This window comes from Pseudophryne corroboree, chromosome 6 (assembly GCF_028390025.1).
Source record: "Pseudophryne corroboree isolate aPseCor3 chromosome 6, aPseCor3.hap2, whole genome shotgun sequence".
In the NCBI taxonomy this organism is placed as follows: domain Eukaryota; kingdom Metazoa; phylum Chordata; class Amphibia; order Anura; family Myobatrachidae; genus Pseudophryne; species Pseudophryne corroboree.
This window is the reverse complement of record NC_086449.1, coordinates 6281999-6304737: the sequence shown is the minus strand read 5'-3', so window position 1 is coordinate 6304737 and position 22739 is coordinate 6281999. Positions and strand designations below refer to the sequence as shown.

The 22739-nt window shown below is 47.1% G+C and overlaps 1 protein-coding gene across 2 annotated transcripts in view; it reads left to right on the top strand.

The window, feature by feature from the left end:
• The first annotated feature begins 847 nt into the window (after window positions 1-847).
• The window catches only part of SAP25 (Sin3A associated protein 25), an 81746-nt gene continuing 59854 nt past the window's right edge, over window positions 848-22739 (top strand). Inside the window, exon 1 of one of the 2 annotated variants that reach the window (XM_063930113.1) lies at window positions 848-1252. In XM_063930113.1, coding sequence (XP_063786183.1) covers window positions 1142-1252 — 111 coding nt within the window. In that variant the 5' untranslated portion in view covers window positions 848-1141. The other variant, XM_063930114.1, reaches the window with a different exon arrangement.

Below are 22739 nucleotides of genomic sequence, written 5' to 3'. Positions count from 1 at the left end.
CAGCCAGCCCCAGAACCTGTGTAATTCATGTGTGTCCCGGTATAAAGGGATAGTATGGTAAGCCTACATATGATACCGTGTCAGTGTGTTTCAGAGTATCTGTGTATCATGCAGGAAATCCACCACACAAGGCCTGCAACACTTCAGTGTTCACTGCAGACCCCCTCCCATCTGCTAATCTGAAGTCATTACACAGAAGGGGGGGGGGGGTACATTAATGAATGGCTCTGTCTGGGGTCTCCTGTGACTGGGTGGGGGAGGCTGTGGTACAGAATTTTTTTACTAGTATGTGATCTGAGGGTCCCACTCTCCTTCCGCTGCAGACGTGGGGGCTCCGTGGCCTAACACACCAGGAGGAGGGGGCAGGATCTTTATATTTAATACAGTGAAAAATCCTGGAAATAATATAAATCTTTCCCGGGACTGATACTGTTATCATGCAGGCGCAGTTGGGGAGTTCGGGGAAGGCCGTGCATAGGTAGGACATACTTGCCTACCTGACCCTCTCCATGAGGTAGAAAATGCTCTGTTCCTGGACTTTCCTGGTAATGTGTGATTGCCATCACCTGTGGTGAGCTGGGTAATTGATAAGAAAGGTGTTTCACCACAGGTGATGGCAATCATACATTACCAGGAAAGTCCAGGAACAGAGCATTTTCTCCCTCATAGAGAGGGTCAGGTAGGCAAGTATGAGGTAGGATTACCATACTGTCCCTTTAAACTGGGACGCTCATGAATTACACAGGCTCTGGGGCTGATTAAAACCAGGTATAATGCAGCTTGTAGTCAGCCAGTCACAGAACCTGTGTAATACATGTGTGTCATAGGGCACTGTGTGGGGAAAAGTGCAGGGATAATCACCAGATGGACCTGTAGTCATTGTCTGCCCTCTGTCACATCTCTCCATCAGTGTATATGGAAAAGGAGTGTTTAAAATACAAGTTATAATTAAATTCAGCTTCTCCTGGCCTGGGAAGGGATGTAAAATGCCTCAGCCCTGCGGTTCCCTGCTGGGATAATTCAGCGCCCAAAGAATTGATATCGTTGTAGTTCCGCTTTTCTGCCACAAGATGGCAGTGCAGTCCCTGTGCTACCGAGCATCAGACAGGTCGCTGCGGCGATGTCCTGTTCCAGCCGCTAGATGGCGCTGTGGCCGCGCACTACGGTGAGACCTGGTCCTATTGCCCCGTGCAAGTTGCTGCTGCGCACATTCAATTACCCCCTGACCCACCCAGCAGCCACCAGCGGCGAGGTGAGTACCTGGGAACGTGAACTTACCACTTGCGGATATCAGGAAGATGTACTGGGGCAACAGGAATATAATGTGTATATATATATATTCTAATTCATTATACTGTGGGGGCAGCAGTGTTGCTGGAGTCCTGTACAAGTGGGGGCAGGTAGGTACACCCAGGGGGGGCACATGAGTGCAGGCACATTACTGAGTTCTGGTACAGAGTTATATTGGTGTCAGTAGAATGACAGGATGGGGCCAGAGATTTATACATTACTGTGGCTATAATGTAGATTTTACCCCGGCCAGCACAATCCACTGCAGCAGATGTACACAACCTGTACAACTACCCCCAGCATGCCCCCCTGAGTGGCCGCAGCCAGAGCATGCTGGGCCTTACAGTTCTCCAGTACCTGTTCCACTGTAACGTCCTCTCTGTTCTGCTGCACATTACGCATCTGTGCATCCAGCTAGCGCCCTAGTATAGCAGCGCGGAGAGTAATACTCCCATCCGGTGTCATAGCGTTTACCGGCGGTCGGGTGCTGACGGTCATGTGACCAACACCGGCATCCTTGATAGAGGAGATCCCAACAGGGCCAAGGTAAGTATACTTACCCCCCCCCCCCAACACTTCCTTTCCACAGCCTAACCCTCCTTCCCCCGCAGTCTAACCCTCCCTAGGGGTGCCAAACCCTCCCTTCCCCACCGCCTAACCCTCCCGCCCGCAGCCAAACCCTAATCCGCCCGCAGCCTAACCCTCCCTCCCTCTCTGCAGCCAAACCCTAAAACTCCCACCCGCAGCCTAACCCTCCCTTCCCCACCGCCTAACCCTCCCGCCCGCAGCCAAACCCTAATCCTCCCGCCCGCAGCCTAACCCTAACCCTCCCTTCCCCACCACCTAACCCTCCCGCCCGCAGCCAAACCCTAACCCTCCCGCCCGCAGCCAAACCCTAATCCTCCTGCCCGCAGCCAAACCCTAATCTGCCCGCAGCCAAACCCTCCCGCCCGCAGCCTAACCCTCCCTCCCTTCCCCACCACCTAACCCTCCGTCCCTGCAGCCAAACCCTAATCCTCCCACCCGCAGCCTAACCCTCCCTTCCCCACCGCCTAACCCTCCCGCCCGCAGCCAAACCCTAATCCTCCGCCCGCAGCCTAACCCTAACCCTCCCTTCCCCACCGCCTAACCCTCCCGCCCGCTGCCAAACCCTAATCCTCCCGCCCGCAGCCTAACCCTCCCTTCCCCACCGCCTAACCCTCCCGCCCGCAGCCAAACCCTAACCCTCCCGCCCGCAGCCTAACCCTAACCCTCCCTTCCCCACCACCTAACCCTCCCGCCCGCAGCCAAACCCTAATCCTCCCACCCGCAGCCAAACCCTAATCCTCCCACCCGCAGCCAAACCCTAATCCTCCCGCCCGCAGCCTAACCCTCCCGCCCGCAGCCAAACCCTAACCCTCCCGCCCGCTGCCAAACCCTAACCCTCCCGCCCGCAGCCAAACCCTAACCCTCCCTTCCCCACCACCTAACCCTCCCTCCCTGCAGCCAAACCCTAATCCTCCCGCCCGCAGCCTAACCCTAACCCTCCCTTCCCCACCACCTAACCCTCCCTCCCTGCAGCCAAACCCTAATCCTCCCTTCCCCACCACCTCCCTCCCTTCCCCGCCACCTAACCCTCCCTCCCTGCAGCCAAACCCTAACCCTCCCTTCCCCACCACCTAACCCTCCCTCCCTGCAGCCAAACCCTAACCCTCCCGCCCGCAGCCTAACCCTAACCCTCCCTTCCCCACCACCTAACCCTCCCGCCCCGCAGCCAAACCCTAATCCTCCCGCCCCAAGCCTAACCCTCCCTTCCCCACCGCCTAACCCTCCCGCCCGCAGCCAAACCCTAACTCTCCCGCCCGCAGCCTAACCCTAACCCTCCCTTCCCCACCACCTAACCCTCCCTCCCTGCAGCCAAACCCTAATCCTCCCGCCCGCAGCCAAACCCTAATCCTCCCACCCGCAGCCAAACCCTAATCCTCCCGCCCGCAGCCTAACCGTCCCTTCCCCACCGCCTAACCCTCCCGCCCGCAGCCAAACCCTAATCCTTCCACCCGCAGTCTAACCCTCCCTTCCCCACCACCTAACCCTCCCTTCCCCACCGCCTAACCCTCCCGCCCGCAGCCAAACCCTAACCCTCCCGCCCGCAGCCTAACCCTCCCGCCCGCAGCCTAATCCTCCCGCCCGCAGCCAAACCCTAATCCTCCCGCCCGCAGCCAAACCCTAATCCTCCCGCCCGCAGCCAAACCCTCCCGCCCGCAGCCAAACCCTAATCCTCCCGCCCGTAGCCAAACCCTAATCCTCCCGCCCGCAGCCAAACCCTAATCCTCCCGACCGCAGCCAAAACCTAACCCTCCCGCCCGCAGCCTAACCCTCCCTCCCTTCCCCACCGCCTAACCCTCCCGCCCGCAGCCAAACCCTAATCCTCCCGCCCGCAGCCAAACCCTAATCCTCCCGCCCGCAGCCAAACCCTAATCCTCCCGCCCGCAGCCAAACCCTCCCGCCCGCAGCCAAACCCTAATCCTCCCGCCTGCAGCCAAAACCTAAACCTCCCGCCCGCAGCCAAACCCTCCCTCCCTTCCCCACCGCCTAACCCTCCCTCCCTTCCCCACCGCCTAACCCTCCCTCCCTTCCCCACCGCCTAACCCTCCCTCCCTTCCCCACCGCCTAACCCTCCCTCCCTTCCCCACCGCCTAACCCTCCCTCCCGCAGCCAAACCCTAACCCTCCCTCCCGCAGCCAAACCCTAACCCTCCCTCCCGCAGCCTAACCCTAACCCTCCCACCCGCAGCCAAACCCTAACCCTGGTCCTGGAGGGACTGCAGCAGGTACCAGAGATATCGCCGGTGGTCCCTCTGTGACGCATTGGGGGGGATTAAACAACAAATACTCAGTGATAAATGTGCCCCATAGTCACTCAGAGGAGCGCTGCTATATACTGAGGATATACACAGTGCTGCGTACAGATAGGAACATTGTCTGCTCTCATAGTCACTCAGAGGAGCGCTGCTATATACTGAGGATATACACAGTGCTGTGTACAGATAGGAACATTGTCTCATAGTCACTCAGAGGAGCACTGCTATATACTGAGGTTATACACAGTGCTGTGTACAGATAGGAACATTGTCTGCTCTCATAGTCACTCAGAGGAGCGCTGCTATATACTGAGGTTATACACAGTGCTGTGTACAGATAGGAACATTGTCTCATAGTCACTCAGAGAAGCGCTGCTATATACTGAGGATATACACAGTGCTGTGTACAGATAGGAACATTGTCTCATAGTCACTCAGAGGAGCGCTGCTATATACTGAGGATATACACAGTGCTGTGTACAGATAGGAACATTGTCTCATAGTCACTCAGAGGAGCGCTGCTATATACTGATGTTATACACAGTGCTGCGTACAGATAGGAACATTGTCTCATAGTCACTCAGAGGAGCGCTGCTATATACTGAGGATATACACAGTGCTGCGTACAGATAGGAACAGTGTCTGCTCTCATAGTCACTCAGAGGAGCGCTGCTATATACTGAGGTTATACACAGTGCTGTGTACAGATAGGAGCATTGTCTCATAGTCACTCAGAGGAGCGCTGCTATATACTGAGGATATACACAGTGCTGCGTACAGATAGGAACATTGTCTCATAGTCACTCAGAGGAGCACTGCTATATACTGAGGATATACACAGTGCTGTGTACAGATAGGAACATTGTCTGCTCTCATAGTCACTCAGAGGAGCGCTGCTATATACTGAGGATATACACAGTGCTGCGTACAGATAAGAACATTGTCTGCTCTCATAGTCACTCAGAGGAGCGCTGCTATATACTGAGGATATACACAGTGCTGTGTACAGATAGGATCATTGTCTCATAGTCACTCAGAGGAGCGCTGCTATATACTGAGGATATACACAGTGCTGTGTACAGATAGGAACATTGTCTGCTCTCATAGTCACTCAGAGGAGCGCTGCTATATACTGAGGATATACACAGTGCTGCGTACAGATAAGAACATTGTCTGCTCTCATAGTCACTCAGAGGAGCGCTGCTATATACTGAGGTTATACACAGTGCTGCGTACAGATAGGAACATTGTCTCATAGTCACTCAGAGGAGCGCTGCTATATACTGAGGATATACACAGTGATGCGTACAGATAGGAACATTGTCTTATAGTCACTCAGAGGAGCGCTGCTATATACTGAGGATATACACAGTGCTGTGTACAGATAGGAACATTGTCTGCTCTCATAGTCACTCAGAGGAGCGCTGCTATATACTGATGTTATACACAGTGCTGTGTACAGATAGGAACATTGTCTCATAGTCACTCAGAGGAGCGCTGCTATATACTGATGATATACACAGTGCTGCGTACAGATAGGAACATTGTCTCATAGTCACTCGGAGGAGCGCTGCTATATACTGAGGATATACACAGTGCTGTGTACAGATAGGAACATTGTCTCATAGTCACTCAGAGGAGCGCTGCTATATACTGAGGATATACACAGTGCTGCGTACAGATAGGAACATTGTCTCATAGTCACTCAGAGGAGCGCTGCTATATACTGAGGATATACACAGTGCTGCGTACAGATAGGAACATTGTCTGCTCTCATAGTCACTCAGAGGAGCACTGCTATATACTGAGGTTATACACAGTGCTGTGTACAGATAGGAACATTGTCTCATAGTCACTCAGAGGAGCGCTGCTATATACTGATGATATACACAGTGCTGTGTACAGATAGGAACATTGTCTCATAGTCACTCAGAGGAGCGCTGCTATATACTGAGGTTATACACAGTGCTGTGTACAGATAGGAACATTGTCTGCTCTCATAGTCACTCAGAGGAGCGCTGCTATATACTGAGGATATACACAGTGCTGTGTACAGATAGGAGCATTGTCTCATAGTCACTCAGAGGAGCGCTGCTATATACTGAGGATATACACAGTGCTGCGTACAGATAGGAACATTGTCTCATAGTCACTCAGAGGAGCGCTGCTATATACTGGGGATATACACAGTGCTGCGTACAGATAGGAACATTGTCTCATAGTCACTCAGAGGAGCGCTGCTATATACTGATGTTATACACAGTGCTGTGTACAGATAGGAACATTGTCTCATAGTCACTCAGAGGAGCGCTGCTATATACTGAGGATATACACAGTGCTGCGTACAGATAGGAACATTGTCTCATAGTCACTCAGAGGAGCGCTGCTATATACTGAGGTTATACACAGTGCTGTGTACAGATAGGAACATTGTCTGCTCTCATAGTCACTCAGAGGAGCGCTGCTATATACTGAGGATATACACAGTGCTGTGTACAGATAGGAACATTGTCTGCTCTCATAGTCACTCAGAGGAGCACTGCTATATACTGAGGATATACACAGTGCTGTGTACAGATAGGAACATTGTCTGCTCTCATAGTCACTCAGAGGAGCGCTGCTATATACTGAGGATATACACAGTGCTGCGTACAGATAGGAACATTGTCTCATAGTCACTCAGAGGAGCGCTGCTATATACTGAGGATATACACAGTGCTGCGTACAGATAGGAACATTGTCTCATAGTCACTCAGAGGAGCACTGCTATATACTGAGGATATACACAGTGCTGTGTACAGATAGGAACATTGTCTGCTCTCATAGTCACTCAGAGGAGCGCTGCTATATACTGAGGATATACACAGTGCTGCGTACAGATAGGAACATTGTCTCATAGTCACTCAGAGGAGCGCTGCTATATACTGAGGATATACACAGTGCTGCGTACAGATAGGAACATTGTCTCATAGTCACTCAGAGGAGCACTGCTATATACTGAGGATATACACAGTGCTGTGTACAGATAGGAACATTGTCTGCTCTCATAGTCACTCAGAGGAGCGCTGCTATATACTGATGATATACACAGTGCTGCGTACAGATAGGAACATTGTCTCATAGTCACTCAGAGGAGCGCTGCTATATACTGAGGATATACACAGTGCTGCGTACAGATAGGAACATTGTCTCATAGTCACTCAGAGGAGCACTGCTATATACTGAGGATATACACAGTGCTGCGTACAGATAGGAACATTGTCTCATAGTCACTCAGAGGAGCGCTGCTATATACTGAGGATATACACAGTGCTGCGTACAGATAGGAACATTGTCTCATAGTCACTCAGAGGAGCGCTGCTATATACTGAGGTTATACACAGTGCTGTGTACAGATAGGAACATTGTCTGCTCTCAGTCACTCAGAGGAGCGCTGCTATATACTGAGGATATACACAGTGCTGCGTACAGATAGGAACATTGTCTCATAGTCACTCAGAGGAGCACTGCTATATACTGAGGATATACACAGTGCTGCGTACAGATAGGAACATTGTCTCATAGTCACTCAGAGGAGCGCTGCTATATACTGAGGATATACACAGTGCTGTGTACAGATAGGAACATTGTCTCATAGTCACTCAGAGGAGCACTGCTATATACTGAGGTTATACACAGTGCTGCGTACAGATAGGAACATTGTCTCATAGTCACTCAGAGGAGCGCTGCTATATACTGAGGATATACACAGTGCTGTGTACAGATAGGAGCATTGTCTGCTCTCATAGTCACTCAGAGGAGCGCTGCTATATACTGAGGATATACACAGTGCTGCGTACAGATAGGAACATTGTCTCATAGTCACTCAGAGAAGCGCTGCTATATACTGAGGATATACACAGTGCTGTGTACAGATAGGAACATTGTCTGCTCTCATAGTCACTCAGAGGAGCGCTGCTATATACTGAGGATATACACAGTGCTGCGTACAGATAGGAACATTGTCTCATAGTCACTCAGAGAAGCGCTGCTATATACTGAGGATATACACAGTGCTGCGTACAGATAGGAACATTGTCTCATAGTCACTCAGAGGAGCGCTGCTATATACTGAGGATATACACAGTGCTGTGTACAGATAGGAACATTGTCTGCTCTCATAGTCACTCAGAGGAGCGCTGCTATATACTGAGGTTATACACAGTGCTGCGTACAGATAGGAACATTGTCTCATAGTCACTCAGAGGAGCGCTGCTATATACTGAGGATATACACAGTGCTGTGTACAGATAGGAACATTGTCTCATAGTCACTCAGAGGAGCGCTGCTATATACTGATGTTATACACAGTGCTGTGTACAGATAGGAACATTGTCTCATAGTCACTCAGATGAGCGCTGCTATATACTGAGGATATACACAGTGCTGTGTACAGATAGGAACATTGTCTCATAGTCACTCAGAGGAGCGCTGCTATATACTGAGGATATACACAGTGCTGTGTACAGATAGGAACATTGTCTGCTCTCATAGTCACTCAGAGGAGCGCTGCTATATACTGAGGATATACACAGTGCTGCGTACAGATAGGAACATTGTCTGCTCTCATAGTCACTCAGAGGAGCGCTGCTATATACTGATGTTATACACAGTGCTGTGTACAGATAGGAACATTGTCTCATAGTCACTCAGAGGAGCGCTGCTATATACTGAGGTTATACACAGTGCTGTGTACAGATAGGAACATTGTCTGCTCTCATAGTCACTCAGAGGAGCGCTGCTATATACTGAGGATATACACAGTGCTGCGTACAGATAGGAACATTGTCTCATAGTCACTCAGAGGAGCGCTGCTATATACTGAGGATATACACAGTGCTGTGTACAGATAGGAACATTGTCTCATAGTCACTCAGAGGAGCACTGCTATATACTGAGGTTATACACAGTGCTGTGTACAGATAGGAACATTGTCTGCTCTCATAGTCACTCAGAGGAGCGCTGCTATATACTGAGGATATACACAGTGCTGTGTACAGATAGGAACATTGTCTCATAGTCACTCAGAGGAGCACTGCTATATACTGAGGTTATACACAGTGCTGCGTACAGATAGGAACATTGTCTCATAGTCACTCAGAGGAGCGCTGCTATATACTGAGGATATACACAGTGCTGTGTACAGATAGGAACATTGTCTCATAGTCACTCAGAGGAGCGCTGCTATATACTGAGGATATACACAGTGCTGTGTACAGATAGGAACATTGTCTGCTCTCATAGTCACTCAGAGGAGCGCTGCTATATACTGAGGTTATACACAGTGCTGTGTACAGATAGGAACATTGTCTCATAGTCACTCAGAGAAGCGCTGCTATATACTGAGGTTATACACAGTGCTGTGTACAGATAGGAACATTGTCTCATAGTCACTCAGAGGAGCGCTGCTATATACTGAGGATATACACAGTGCTGTGTACAGATAGGAACATTGTCTCATAGTCACTCAGAGGAGCGCTGCTATATACTGATGTTATACACAGTGCTGCGTACAGATAGGAACATTGTCTCATAGTCACTCAGAGGAGCGCTGCTATATACTGAGGATATACACAGTGCTGCGTACAGATAGGAACAGTGTCTGCTCTCAGTCACTCAGAGGAGCGCTGCTATATACTGAGGTTATACACAGTGCTGTGTACAGATAGGAGCATTGTCTCATAGTCACTCAGAGGAGCGCTGCTATATACTGAGGATATACACAGTGCTGCGTACAGATAGGAACATTGTCTCATAGTCACTCAGAGGAGCACTGCTATATACTGAGGATATACACAGTGCTGTGTACAGATAGGAACATTGTCTGCTCTCATAGTCACTCAGAGGAGCGCTGCTATATACTGAGGATATACACAGTGCTGCGTACAGATAAGAACATTGTCTGCTCTCATAGTCACTCAGAGGAGCGCTGCTATATACTGAGGATATACACAGTGCTGCGTACAGATAGGAACATTGTCTCATAGTCACTCAGAGGAGCACTGCTATATACTGAGGATATACACAGTGCTGTGTACAGATAGGAACATTGTCTGCTCTCATAGTCACTCAGAGGAGCGCTGCTATATACTGAGGATATACACAGTGCTGTGTACAGATAGGAACATTGTCTGCTCTCATAGTCACTCAGAGGAGCGCTGCTATATACTGAGGATATACACAGTGCTGTGTACAGATAGGAACATTGTCTGCTCTCATAGTCACTCAGAGGAGCGCTGCTATATACTGAGGATATACACAGTGCTGCGTACAGATAGGAACATTGTCTCATAGTCACTCAGAGGAGCACTGCTATATACTGAGGATATACACAGTGCTGTGTACAGATAGGAACATTGTCTGCTCTCATAGTCACTCAGAGGAGCGCTGCTATATACTGAGGATATACACAGTGCTGTGTACAGATAGGAACATTGTCTGCTCTCATAGTCACTCAGAGGAGCGCTGCTATATACTGAGGATATACACAGTGCTGTGTACAGATAGGAACATTGTCTGCTCTCATAGTCACTCAGAGGAGCGCTGCTATATACTGAGGATATACACAGTGCTGCGTACAGATAGGAACATTGTCTTATAGTCACTCAGAGGAGCGCTGCTATATACTGAGGATATACACAGTGCTGCGTACAGATAGGAACATTGTCTCATAGTCACTCAGAGGAGTGCTGCTATATACTGATGTTATACACAGTGCTGTGTACAGATAGGAACATTGTCTGCTCTCATAGTCACTCAGAGGAGCGCTGCTATATACTGAGGATATACACAGTGCTGTGTACAGATAGGAACATTGTCTCATAGTCACTCAGAGGAGCGCTGCTATATACTGAGGTTATACACAGTGCTGTGTACAGATAGGAGCATTGTCTCATAGTCACTCAGAGGAGCGCTGCTATATACTGAGGTTATACACAGTGCTGTGTACAGATAGGAACATTGTCTCATAGTCACTCAGAGGAGCGCTGCTATATACTGAGGATATACACAGTGCTGTGTACAGATAGGAACATTGTCTCATAGTCACTCAGAGGAGCGCTGCTATATACTGAGGTTATACACAGTGCTGCGTACAGATAGGAACATTGTCTCATAGTCACTCAGAGGAGCGCTGCTATATACTGAGGATATACACAGTGCTGTGTACAGATAGGAACATTGTCTCATAGTCACTCAGAGGAGCACTGCTATATACTGATGTTATACACAGTGCTGTGTACAGATAGGAGCATTGTCTCATAGTCACTCAGAGGAGCGCTGCTATATACTGAGGTTATACACAGTGCTGTGTACAGATAGGAACATTGTCTCATAGTCACTCAGAGGAGCGCTGCTATATACTGAGGATATACACAGTGCTGTGTACAGATAGGAACATTGTCTCATAGTCACTCAGAGGAGCGCTGCTATATACTGAGGTTATACACAGTGCTGCGTACAGATAGGAACATTGTCTCATAGTCACTCAGAGGAGCGCTGCTATATACTGAGGATATACACAGTGCTGTGTACAGATAGGAACATTGTCTCATAGTCACTCAGAGGAGCGCTGCTATATACTGAGGTTATACACAGTGCTGTGTACAGATAGGAACATTGTCTGCTCTCATAGTCACTCAGAGGAGCGCTGCTATATACTGAGGATATACACAGTGCTGTGTACAGATAGGAACATTGTCTCATAGTCACTCAGAGGAGCGCTGCTATATACTGAGGATATACACAGTGCTGCGTACAGATAGGAACATTGTCTGCTCTCAGTCACTCAGAGGAGCACTGCTATATACTGAGGATATACACAGTGCTGCGTACAGATAGGAACATTGTCTCATAGTCACTCAGAGGAGCGCTGCTATATACTGAGGATATACACAGTGCTGCGTACAGATAGGAACATTGTCTGCTCTCATAGTCACTCAGAGGAGCGCTGCTATATACTGAGGATATACACAGTGCTGCGTACAGATAGGAACATTGTCTGCTCTCATAGTCACTCAGAGGAGCGCTGCTATATACTGAGGTTATACACAGTGCTGCGTACAGATAGGAACATTGTCTCATAGTCACTCAGAGGAGCGCTGCTATATACTGAGGATATACACAGTGCTGTGTACAGATAGGAACATTGTCTCATAGTCACTCAGAGGAGCGCTGCTATATACTGATGTTATACACAGTGCTGCGTACAGATAGGAACATTGTCTCATAGTCACTCAGAGGAGCGCTTCTATATACTGAGGATATACACAGTGCTGTGTACAGATAGGAACATTGTCTCATAGTCACTCAGAGGAGCGCTGCTATATACTGAGGATATACACAGTGCTGTGTACAGATAGGAACATTGTCTGCTCTCATAGTCACTCAGAGGAGCGCTGCTATATACTGAGGATATACACAGTGCTGTGCACAGATAGGAACATTGTCTCATAGTCACTCAGAGGAGCACTGCTATATACTGAGGATATACACAGTGCTGCGTACAGATAGGAACATTGTCTCATAGTCACTCAGAGGAGCGCTGCTATATACTGAGGATATACACAGTGCTGTGTACAGATAGGAGCATTGTCTCATAGTCACTCAGAGGAGCACTGCTATATACTGATGTTATACACAGTGCTGTGTACAGATAGGAACATTGTCTCATAGTCACTCAGAGGAGCACTGCTATATACTGAGGATATACACAGTGCTGCGTACAGATAGGAACATTGTCTCATAGTCACTCAGAGGAGCGCTACTATATACTGAGGATATACACAGTGCTGCGTACAGATAGGAACATTGTCTCATAGTCACTCAGAGGAGCGCTGCTATATACTGAGGTTATACACAGTGCTGTGTACAGATAGGAACATTGTCTCATAGTCACTCAGAGGAGCGCTGCTATATACTGAGGATATACACAGTGCTGCGTACAGATAGGAACATTGTCTCATAGTCACTCAGAGGAGCGCTGCTATATACTGAGGATATACACAGTGCTGTGTACAGATAGGAACATTGTCTCATAGTCACTCAGAGGAGCGCTGCTATATACTGAGGATATACACAGTGATGCGTACAGATAGGAACATTGTCTCATAGTCACTCAGAGGAGCACTGCTATATACTGAGGATATACACAGTGCTGTGTACAGATAGGAACATTGTCTGCTCTCATAGTCACTCAGAGGAGCGCTGCTATATACTGAGGATATACACAGTGCTGTGTACAGATAGGAACATTGTCTGCTCTCATAGTCACTCAGAGGAGCGCTGCTTTATACTGAGGATATACACAGTGCTGTGTACAGATAGGAACATTGTCTCATAGTCACTCAGAGGAGCGCTACTATATACTGAGGTTATACACAGTGCTGTGTACAGATAGGAACATTGTCTCATAGTCACTCAGAGGAGCGCTGCTATATACTGAGGATATACACAGTGCTGTGTACAGATAGGAACATTGTCTCATAGTCACTCAGAGGAGCGCTGCTATATACTGAGGATATACACAGTGCTGTGTACAGATAGGAACATTGTCTGCTCTCATAGTCACTCAGAGGAGCGCTGCTATATACTGAGGATATACACAGTGCTGTGTACAGATAGGAACATTGTCTGCTCTCATAGTCACTCAGAGGAGCGCTGCTATATACTGAGGATATACACAGTGCTGTGTACAGATAGGAACATTGTCTCATAGTCACTCAGAGGAGCGCTGCTATATACTGATGTTATACACAGTGCTGTGTACAGATAGGAACATTGTCTCATAGTCACTCAGAGGAGCGCTGCTATATACTGATGTTATACACAGTGCTGTGTACAGATAGGAACATTGTCTCATAGTCACTCAGAGGAGCGCTGCTATATACTGAGGATATACACAGTGCTGTGTACAGATAGGAACATTGTCTCATAGTCACTCAGAGGAGCGTTGCTATATACTGAGGATATACACAGTGCTGTGTACAGATAGGAACATTGTCTCATAGTCACTCAGAGGAGCGCTGCTATATACTGAGGTTATACACAGTGCTGTGTACAGATAGGAACAGTGTCTGCTCTCATAGTCACTCAGAGGAGCGCTGCTATATACTGAGGATATACACAGTGCTGCGTACAGATAGGAACATTGTCTCATAGTCACTCAGAGGAGCGCTGCTATATACTGAGGATATACACAGTGCTGTGTACAGATAGGAACATTGTCTCATAGTCACTCAGAGGAGCGCTGCTATATACTGAGGATATACACAGTGCTGTGTACAGATAGGAACATTGTCTCATAGTCACTCAGAGGAGCGCTGCTATATACTGAGGTTATACACAGTGCTGTGTACAGATAGGAACATTGTCTGCTCTCATAGTCACTCAGAGGAGCGCTGCTATATACTCAGGATATACACAGTGCTGTGTACAGATAGGAACATTGTCTCATAGTCACTCAGAGGAGCGCTGCTATATACTGAGGTTATACACAGTGCTGTGTACAGATAGGAACATTGTCCCATAGTCACTCAGAGGAGCGCTGCTATATACTGAGGATATACACAGTGCTGTGTACAGATAGGAACATTGTCTCATAGTCACTCAGAGGAGCACTGCTATATACTGAGGATATACACAGTGCTGTGTACAGATAGGAACATTGTCTCATAGTCACTCAGAGGAGCGCTGCTATATACTCAGGATATACACAGTGCTGTGTACAGATAGGAACATTGTCTCATAGTCACTCAGAGGAGCGCTGCTATATACTGATGTTATACACAGTGCTGTGTACAGATAGGAACATTGTCTCATAGTCATTCAGAGGAGCGCTGCTATATACTGAGGATATACACAGTGCTGTGTACAGATAGGAACATTGTCTCATAGTCACTCAGAGGAGCGCTGCTATATACTGAGGATATACACAGTGCTGCGTACAGATAGGAACATTGTCACATAGTCACTCAGAGGAGCGCTGCTATATACTGAGGATATACACAGTGCTGTGTACAGATAGGATCATTGTCTCATAGTCACTCAGGAGCGCTGCTATATACTGAGGATATACACAGTGCTGTGTACAGATAGGAGCATTGTCTCATAGTCACTCAGAGGAGCGCTGCTATATACTGAGGATACACACAGTGCTGTGTACAGATAGGAACATTGTCTCATAGTCACTCAGGAGCGCTGCTATATACTGAGGATATACACAGTGCTGTGTACAGATAGGAACATTGTCTCATAGTCACTCAGAGGAGCGCTGCTATATACTGAGGATATACACAGTGCTGTGTACAGATAGGAACATTGTCTCATAGTCACTCAGAGGAGCGCTGCTATATACTGAGGATATACACAGTGCTGCGTACAGATAGGAACATTGTCTGCTCTCATAGTCACTCAGAGGAGCGCTGCTATATACTGAGGATATACACAGTGCTGTGTACAGATAGGAACATTGTCTCATAGTCACTCAGAGGAGCACTGCTATATACTGAGGATATACACAGTGCTGTGTACAGATAGGAACATTGTCTCATAGTCACTCAGAGGAGCGCTGCTATATACTGAGGTTATACACAGTGCTGTGTACAGATAGGAACATTGTCTGCTCTCATAGTCACTCAGAGGAGCGCTGCTATATACTGATGTTATACACAGTGCTGTGTACAGATAGGAACATTGTCTGCTCTCATAGTCACTCAGAGGAGCGCTGCTATATACTGAGGATATACACAGTGCTGTGTACAGATAGGAACATTGTCTCATAGTCACTCAGAGGAGCGCTGCTATATACTGAGGATATACACAGTGCTGTGTACAGATAGGAACATTGTCTCATAGTCACTCAGAGGAGCACTGCTATATACTGAGGATATACACAGTGCTGTGTACAGATAGGATCATTGTCTCATAGTCACTCAGAGGAGCGCTGCTATATACTGAGGATATACACAGTGCTGTGTACAGATAGGATCATTGTCTCATAGTCACTCAGAGGAGCGCTGCTATATACTGAGGATATACACAGTGCTGTGTACAGATAGGATCATTGTCTCATAGTCACTCAGAGGAGCGCTGCTATATACTGAGGATATACACAGTGCTGTGTACAGATAGGAACATTGTCTCATAGTCACTCAGAGGAGCGCTGCTATATACTGAGGTTATACACAGTGCTGTGTTCAGATAGGAACATTGTCTCATAGTCACTCAGAGGAGCGCTGCTATATACTGAGGATATACACAGTGCTGTGTACAGATAGGAACATTGTCTCATAGTCACTCAGAGGAGCGCTGCTATATACTGAGGATATACACAGTGCTGCGTACAGATAGGAACATTGTCTCATAGTCACTCAGAGGAGCGCTGCTATATACTGGGGATATACACAGTGCTGCGTACAGATAGGAACATTGTCTGCTCTCATAGTCACTCAGAGGAGCGCTGCTATATACTGATGTTATACACAGTGCTGCGTACAGATAGGAACATTGTCTCATAGTCACTCAGAGGAGCGCTGCTATATACTGAGGATATACACAGTGCTGTGTACAGATAGGAACATTGTCTCATAGTCACTCAGAGGAGCACTGCTATATACTGAGGATATACACAGTGCTGCGTACAGATAGGAACATTGTCTGCTCTCATAGTCACTCAGAGGAGCGCTGCTATATACTGAGGTTATACACAGTGCTGCGTACAGATAGGAACATTGTCTGCTCTCATAGTCACTCAGAGGAGCGCTGCTATATACTGAGGATATACACAGTGCTGTGTACAGATAGGAACATTGTCTCATAGTCACTCAGAGGAGCGCTGCTATATACTGAGGATATACACAGTGCTGCGTACAGATAGGAACATTGTCTCATAGTCACTCAGAGGAGCGCTGCTATATACTGGGGATATACACAGTGCTGCGTACAGATAGGAACATTGTCTCATAGTCACTCAGAGGAGCGCTGCTATATACTGAGGATATACACAGTGCTGTGTACAGATAGGAACATTGTCTCATAGTCACTCAGAGGAGCGCTGCTATATACTGATGATATACACAGTGCTGTGTACAGATAGGAACATTGTCTCATAGTCACTCAGAGGAGCGCTGCTATATACTGAGGATATACACAGTGCTGTGTACAGATAGGAACATTGTCTTATAGTCACTCAGAGGAGCGCTGCTATATACTGAGGTTATACACAGTGCTGTGTACAGATAGGAACATTGTCTCATAGTCACTCAGAGGAGCGCTGCTATATACTGAGGATATACACAGTGCTGCGTACAGATAGGAACATTGTCTGCTCTCATAGTCACTCAGAGGAGCGCTGCTATATACTGAGGTTATACACAGTGCTGTGTACAGATAGGAACATTGTCTCATAGTCACTCAGAGGAGCGCTGCTATATACTGAGGTTATACACAGTGCTGTGTACAGATAGGAACATTGTCTCATAGTCACTCAGAGGAGCGCTGCTATATACTGAGGATATACACAGTGCTGCGTACAGATAGGAACATTGTCTGCTCTCATAGTCACTCAGAGGAGCGCTGCTATATACTGAGGTTATACACAGTGCTGTGTACAGATAGGAACATTGTCTTATAGTCACTCAGAGGAGCGCTGCTATATACTGAGGTTATACACAGTGCTGTGTACAGATAGGAACATTGTCTCATAGTCACTCAGAGGAGCGCTGCTATATACTGAGGATATACACAGTGCTGCGTACAGATAGGAACATTGTCTGCTCTCATAGTCACTCAGAGGAGCGCTGCTATATACTGAGGATATACACAGTGCTGTGTACAGATAGGAACATTGTCTCATAGTCACTCAGAGGAGCGCTGCTATATACTGAGGATATACACAGTGCTGTGTACAGATAGGAACATTGTCTCATAGTCACTCAGAGGAGCGCTGCTATATACTGAGGATATACACAGTGCTGCGTACAGATAGGAACATTGTCTGCTCTCATAGTCACTCAGAGGAGTGCTGCTATATACTGAGGTTATACACAGTGCTGTGTACAGATAGGAACATTGTCTCATAGTCACTCAGAGGAGCGCTGCTATATACTGATGTTATACACAGTGCTGTGTACAGATAGGAACATTGTCTCATAGTCACTCAGAGGAGCGCTGCTATATACTGAGGATATACACAGTGCTGTGTACAGATAGGAACATTGTCTCATAGTCACTCAGAGGAGCGCTGCTATATACTGAGGTTATACACAGTGCTGCGTACAGATAGGAACATTGTCTCATAGTCACTCAGAGGAGCGCTGCTATATACTGATGTTATACACAGTGCTGTGTACAGATAGGAACATTGTCTCATAGTCACTCAGAGGAGCGCTGCTATATACTGAGGTTATACACAGTGCTGTGTACAGATAGGAACATTGTCTGCTGTCATAGTCACTCAGAGGAGCGCTGCTATATACTGAGGATATACACAGTGCTGTGTACAGATAGGAACATTGTCTCATAGTCACTCAGAGGAGCGCTGCTATATACTGAGGATATACACAGTGCTGCGTACAGATAGGAACATTGTCTCATAGTCACTCAGAGGAGCGCTGCTATATACTGATGTTATACACAGTGCTGTGTACAGATAGGAACATTGTCTCATAGTCACTCAGAGGAGCGCTGCTATATACTGAGGTTATACACAGTGCTGTGTACAGATAGGAACATTGTCTCATAGTCACTCAGAGGAGCGCTGCTATATACTGATGTTATACACAGTGCTGTGTACAGATAGGAACATTGTCTCATAGTCACTCAGAGGAGCGCTGCTATATACTGAGGTTATACACAGTGCTGCGTACAGATAGGAACATTGTCTCATAGTCACTCAGAGGAGCGCTGCTATATACTGAGGATATACACAGTGCTGCGTACAGATAGGAACATTGTCTGCTCTCATAGTCACTCAGAGGAGCGCTGCTATATACTGAGGATATACACAGTGCTGTGTACAGATAGGAACATTGTCTGCTCTCATAGTCACTCAGAGGAGCGCTGCTATATACTGAGGATATACACAGTGCTGTGTACAGATAGGAACATTGTCTCATAGTCACTCAGAGGAGCGCTGCTATATACTGAGGATATACACAGTGCTGTGTACAGATAGGAGCATTGTCTCATAGTCACTCAGAGGAGCACTGCTATATACTGAGGATATACACAGTGCTGCGTACAGATAGGAACATTGTCTCATAGTCACTCAGAGGAGCGCTGCTATATACTGAGGATATACACAGTGCTGTGTACAGATAGGAACATTGTCTCATAGTCACTCAGAGGAGCGCTGCTATATACTGAGGATATACACAGTGCTGTGTACAGATAGGAACATTGTCTCATAGTCACTCAGAGGAGCGCTGCTATATACTGAGGATATACACAGTGCTGTGTACAGATAGGAACATTGTCTCATAGTCACTCAGAGGAGCGCTGCTATATACTGAGGATATACACAGTGCTGCGTACAGATAGGAACATTGTCTCATAGTCACTCAGAGGAGCGCTGCTATATACTGAGGATATACACAGTGCTGCGTACAGATAGGAACATTGTCTGCTCTCATAGTCACTCAGAGGAGCGCTGCTATATACTGAGGATATACACAGTGCTGTGTACAGATAGGAACATTGTCTCATAGTCACTCAGAGGAGCGCTGCTATATACTGAGGATATACACAGTGCTGTGTACAGATAGGAACATTGTCTCATAGTCACTCAGAGGAGCACTGCTATATACTGAGGATATACACAGTGCTGTGTACAGATAGGAACATTGTCTCATAGTCACTCAGAGGAGCGCTGCTATATACTGAGGATATACACAGTGCTGCGTACAGATAGGAACATTGTCTTATAGTCACTCAGAGGAGCGCTGCTATATACTGAGGTTATACACAGTGCTGTGTACAGATAGGAACATTGTCTCATAGTCACTCAGAGGAGCACTGCTATATACTGATGTTATACACAGTGCTGCGTACAGATAGGAACATTGTCTGCTCTCATAGTCACTCAGAGGAGCGCTGCTATATACTGATGTTATACACAGTGCTGCGTACAGATAGGAACATTGTCTGCTCTCATAGTCACTCAGAGGAGCGCTGCTATATACTGAGGATATACACAGTGCTGCGTACAGATAGGAACATTGTCTGCTCTCATAGTCACTCAGAGGAGCGCTGCTATATACTGATGTTATACACAGTGCTGCGTACAGATAGGAACATTGTCTCATAGTCACTCAGAGGAGCGCTGCTATATACTGAGGTTATACACAGTGCTGTGTACAGATAGGAACATTGTCTCATAGTCACTCAGAGGAGCGCTGCTATATACTGAGGATATACACAGTGCTGTGTTCAGATAGGAGCATTGTCCCATAGTCACTCAGAGGAGCGCTGCTATATACTGAGGATATACACAGTGCTGTGTACAGATAGGAACATTGTCTCATAGTCACTCAGAGGAGCGCTGCTATATACTGAGGATATACACAGTGCTGTGTTCAGATAGGAGCATTGTCCCATAGTCACTCAGAGGAGCGCTGCTATATACTGAGGTTATACACAGTGCTGTGTACAGATAGGAGCATTGTCTCATAGTCACTCAGAGGAGCGCTGCTATATACTGAGGATATACACAGTGCTGTGTACAGATAGGAACATTGTCTCATAGTCACTCAGAGGAGCGCTGCTATATACTGAGGATATACACAGTGCTGTGTTCAGATAGGAGCATTGTCCCATAGTCACTCAGAGGAGCGCTGCTATATACTGAGGTTATACACAGTGCTGCGTACAGATAGGAACATTGTCTCATAGTCACTCAGAGGAGCGCTGCTATATACTGATGTTATACACAGTGCTGTGTACAGATAGGAACATTGTCTCATAGTCACTCAGAGGAGCGCTGCTATATACTGATGTTATACACAGTGCTGTGTACAGATAGGAACATTGTCTCATAGTCACTCAGAGGAGCGCTGCTATATACTGAGGATATACACAGTGCTCTGTACAGATAGGAACATTGTCTCATAGTCACTCAGAGGAGCGCTGCTATATACTGAGAATATACACAGTGCTGCGTACAGATAGGAACATTGTCTCATAGTCACTCAGAGGAGCGCTGCTATATACTGAGGATATACACAGTGCTGCGTACAGATAGGAACATTGTCTGCTCTCATAGTCACTCAGGAGCGCTGCTATATACTGAGGATATACACAGTGCTGCGTACAGATAGGAACATTGTCTGCTCTCATAGTCACTCAGAGGAGCGCTGCTATATACTGAGGATATACACAGTGCTGCGTACAGATAGGAACATTGTCTCATAGTCACTCAGAGGAGCGCTGCTATATACTGAGGATATACACAGTGCTGCGTACAGATAGGAACATTGTCTCATAGTCACTCAGAGGAGCGCTGCTATATACTGAGAATATACACAGTGCTGCGTACAGATAGGAACATTGTCTCATAGTCACTCAGAGGAGCGCTGCTATATACTGAGGATATACACAGTGCTGCGTACAGATAGGAACATTGTCTGCTCTCATAGTCACTCAGGAGCGCTGCTATATACTGAGGATATACACAGTGCTGCGTACAGATAGGAACATTGTCTCATAGTCACTCAGAGGAGCGCTGCTATATACTGAGGATATACACAGTGCTGTGTACAGATAGGAACATTGTCTGCTCTCATAGTCACTCAGAGGAGCGCTGCTATATACTGAGGTTATACACAGTGCTGTGTACAGATAGGAGCATTGTCTCATAGTCACTCAGAGGAGCGCTGCTATATACTGAGGATATACACAGTGCTGTGTACAGATAGGAACATTGTCTGCTCTCATAGTCACTCAGAGGAGCGCTGCTATATACTGAGGTTATACACAGTGCTGTGTACAGATAGGAACATTGTCTCATAGTCACTCAGAGGAGCGCTGCTATATACTGAGGATATACACAGTGCTGCGTACAGATAGGAGCATTGTCTCATAGTCACTCAGAGGAGCGCTGCTATATACTGATGTTATACACAGTGCTGCGTACAGATAGGAACATTGTCACATAGTCATTCAGAGGAGCGCTGCTATATACTGAGGATATACACAGTGCTGTGCACAGATAGGATCATTGTCTCATAGTCACTCAGAGGAGCGCTGCTATATACTGAGGTTATACACAGTGCTGTGTACAGATAGGAACATTGTCTCATAGTCACTCAGAGGAGCGCTGCTATATACTGAGGATATACACAGTGCTGTGTACAGATAGGAACATTGGCCCTCATTCCGAGTTGATCGGTCGCAAGGCGAATTTAGCAGAGTTACACACGCTAAGCCGCCGCCTACTGGGAGTGAATCTTAGCTTCTTAAAATTGCGACCGACGTACGCGCAATATTGCGATTACTAACTACTTAGCAGTTTTAGAGTAGCTCCAGACTTACTCTGCCTGTGCGATCATTTCAGTGCTTGTCGTTCCTGGTTGACGTC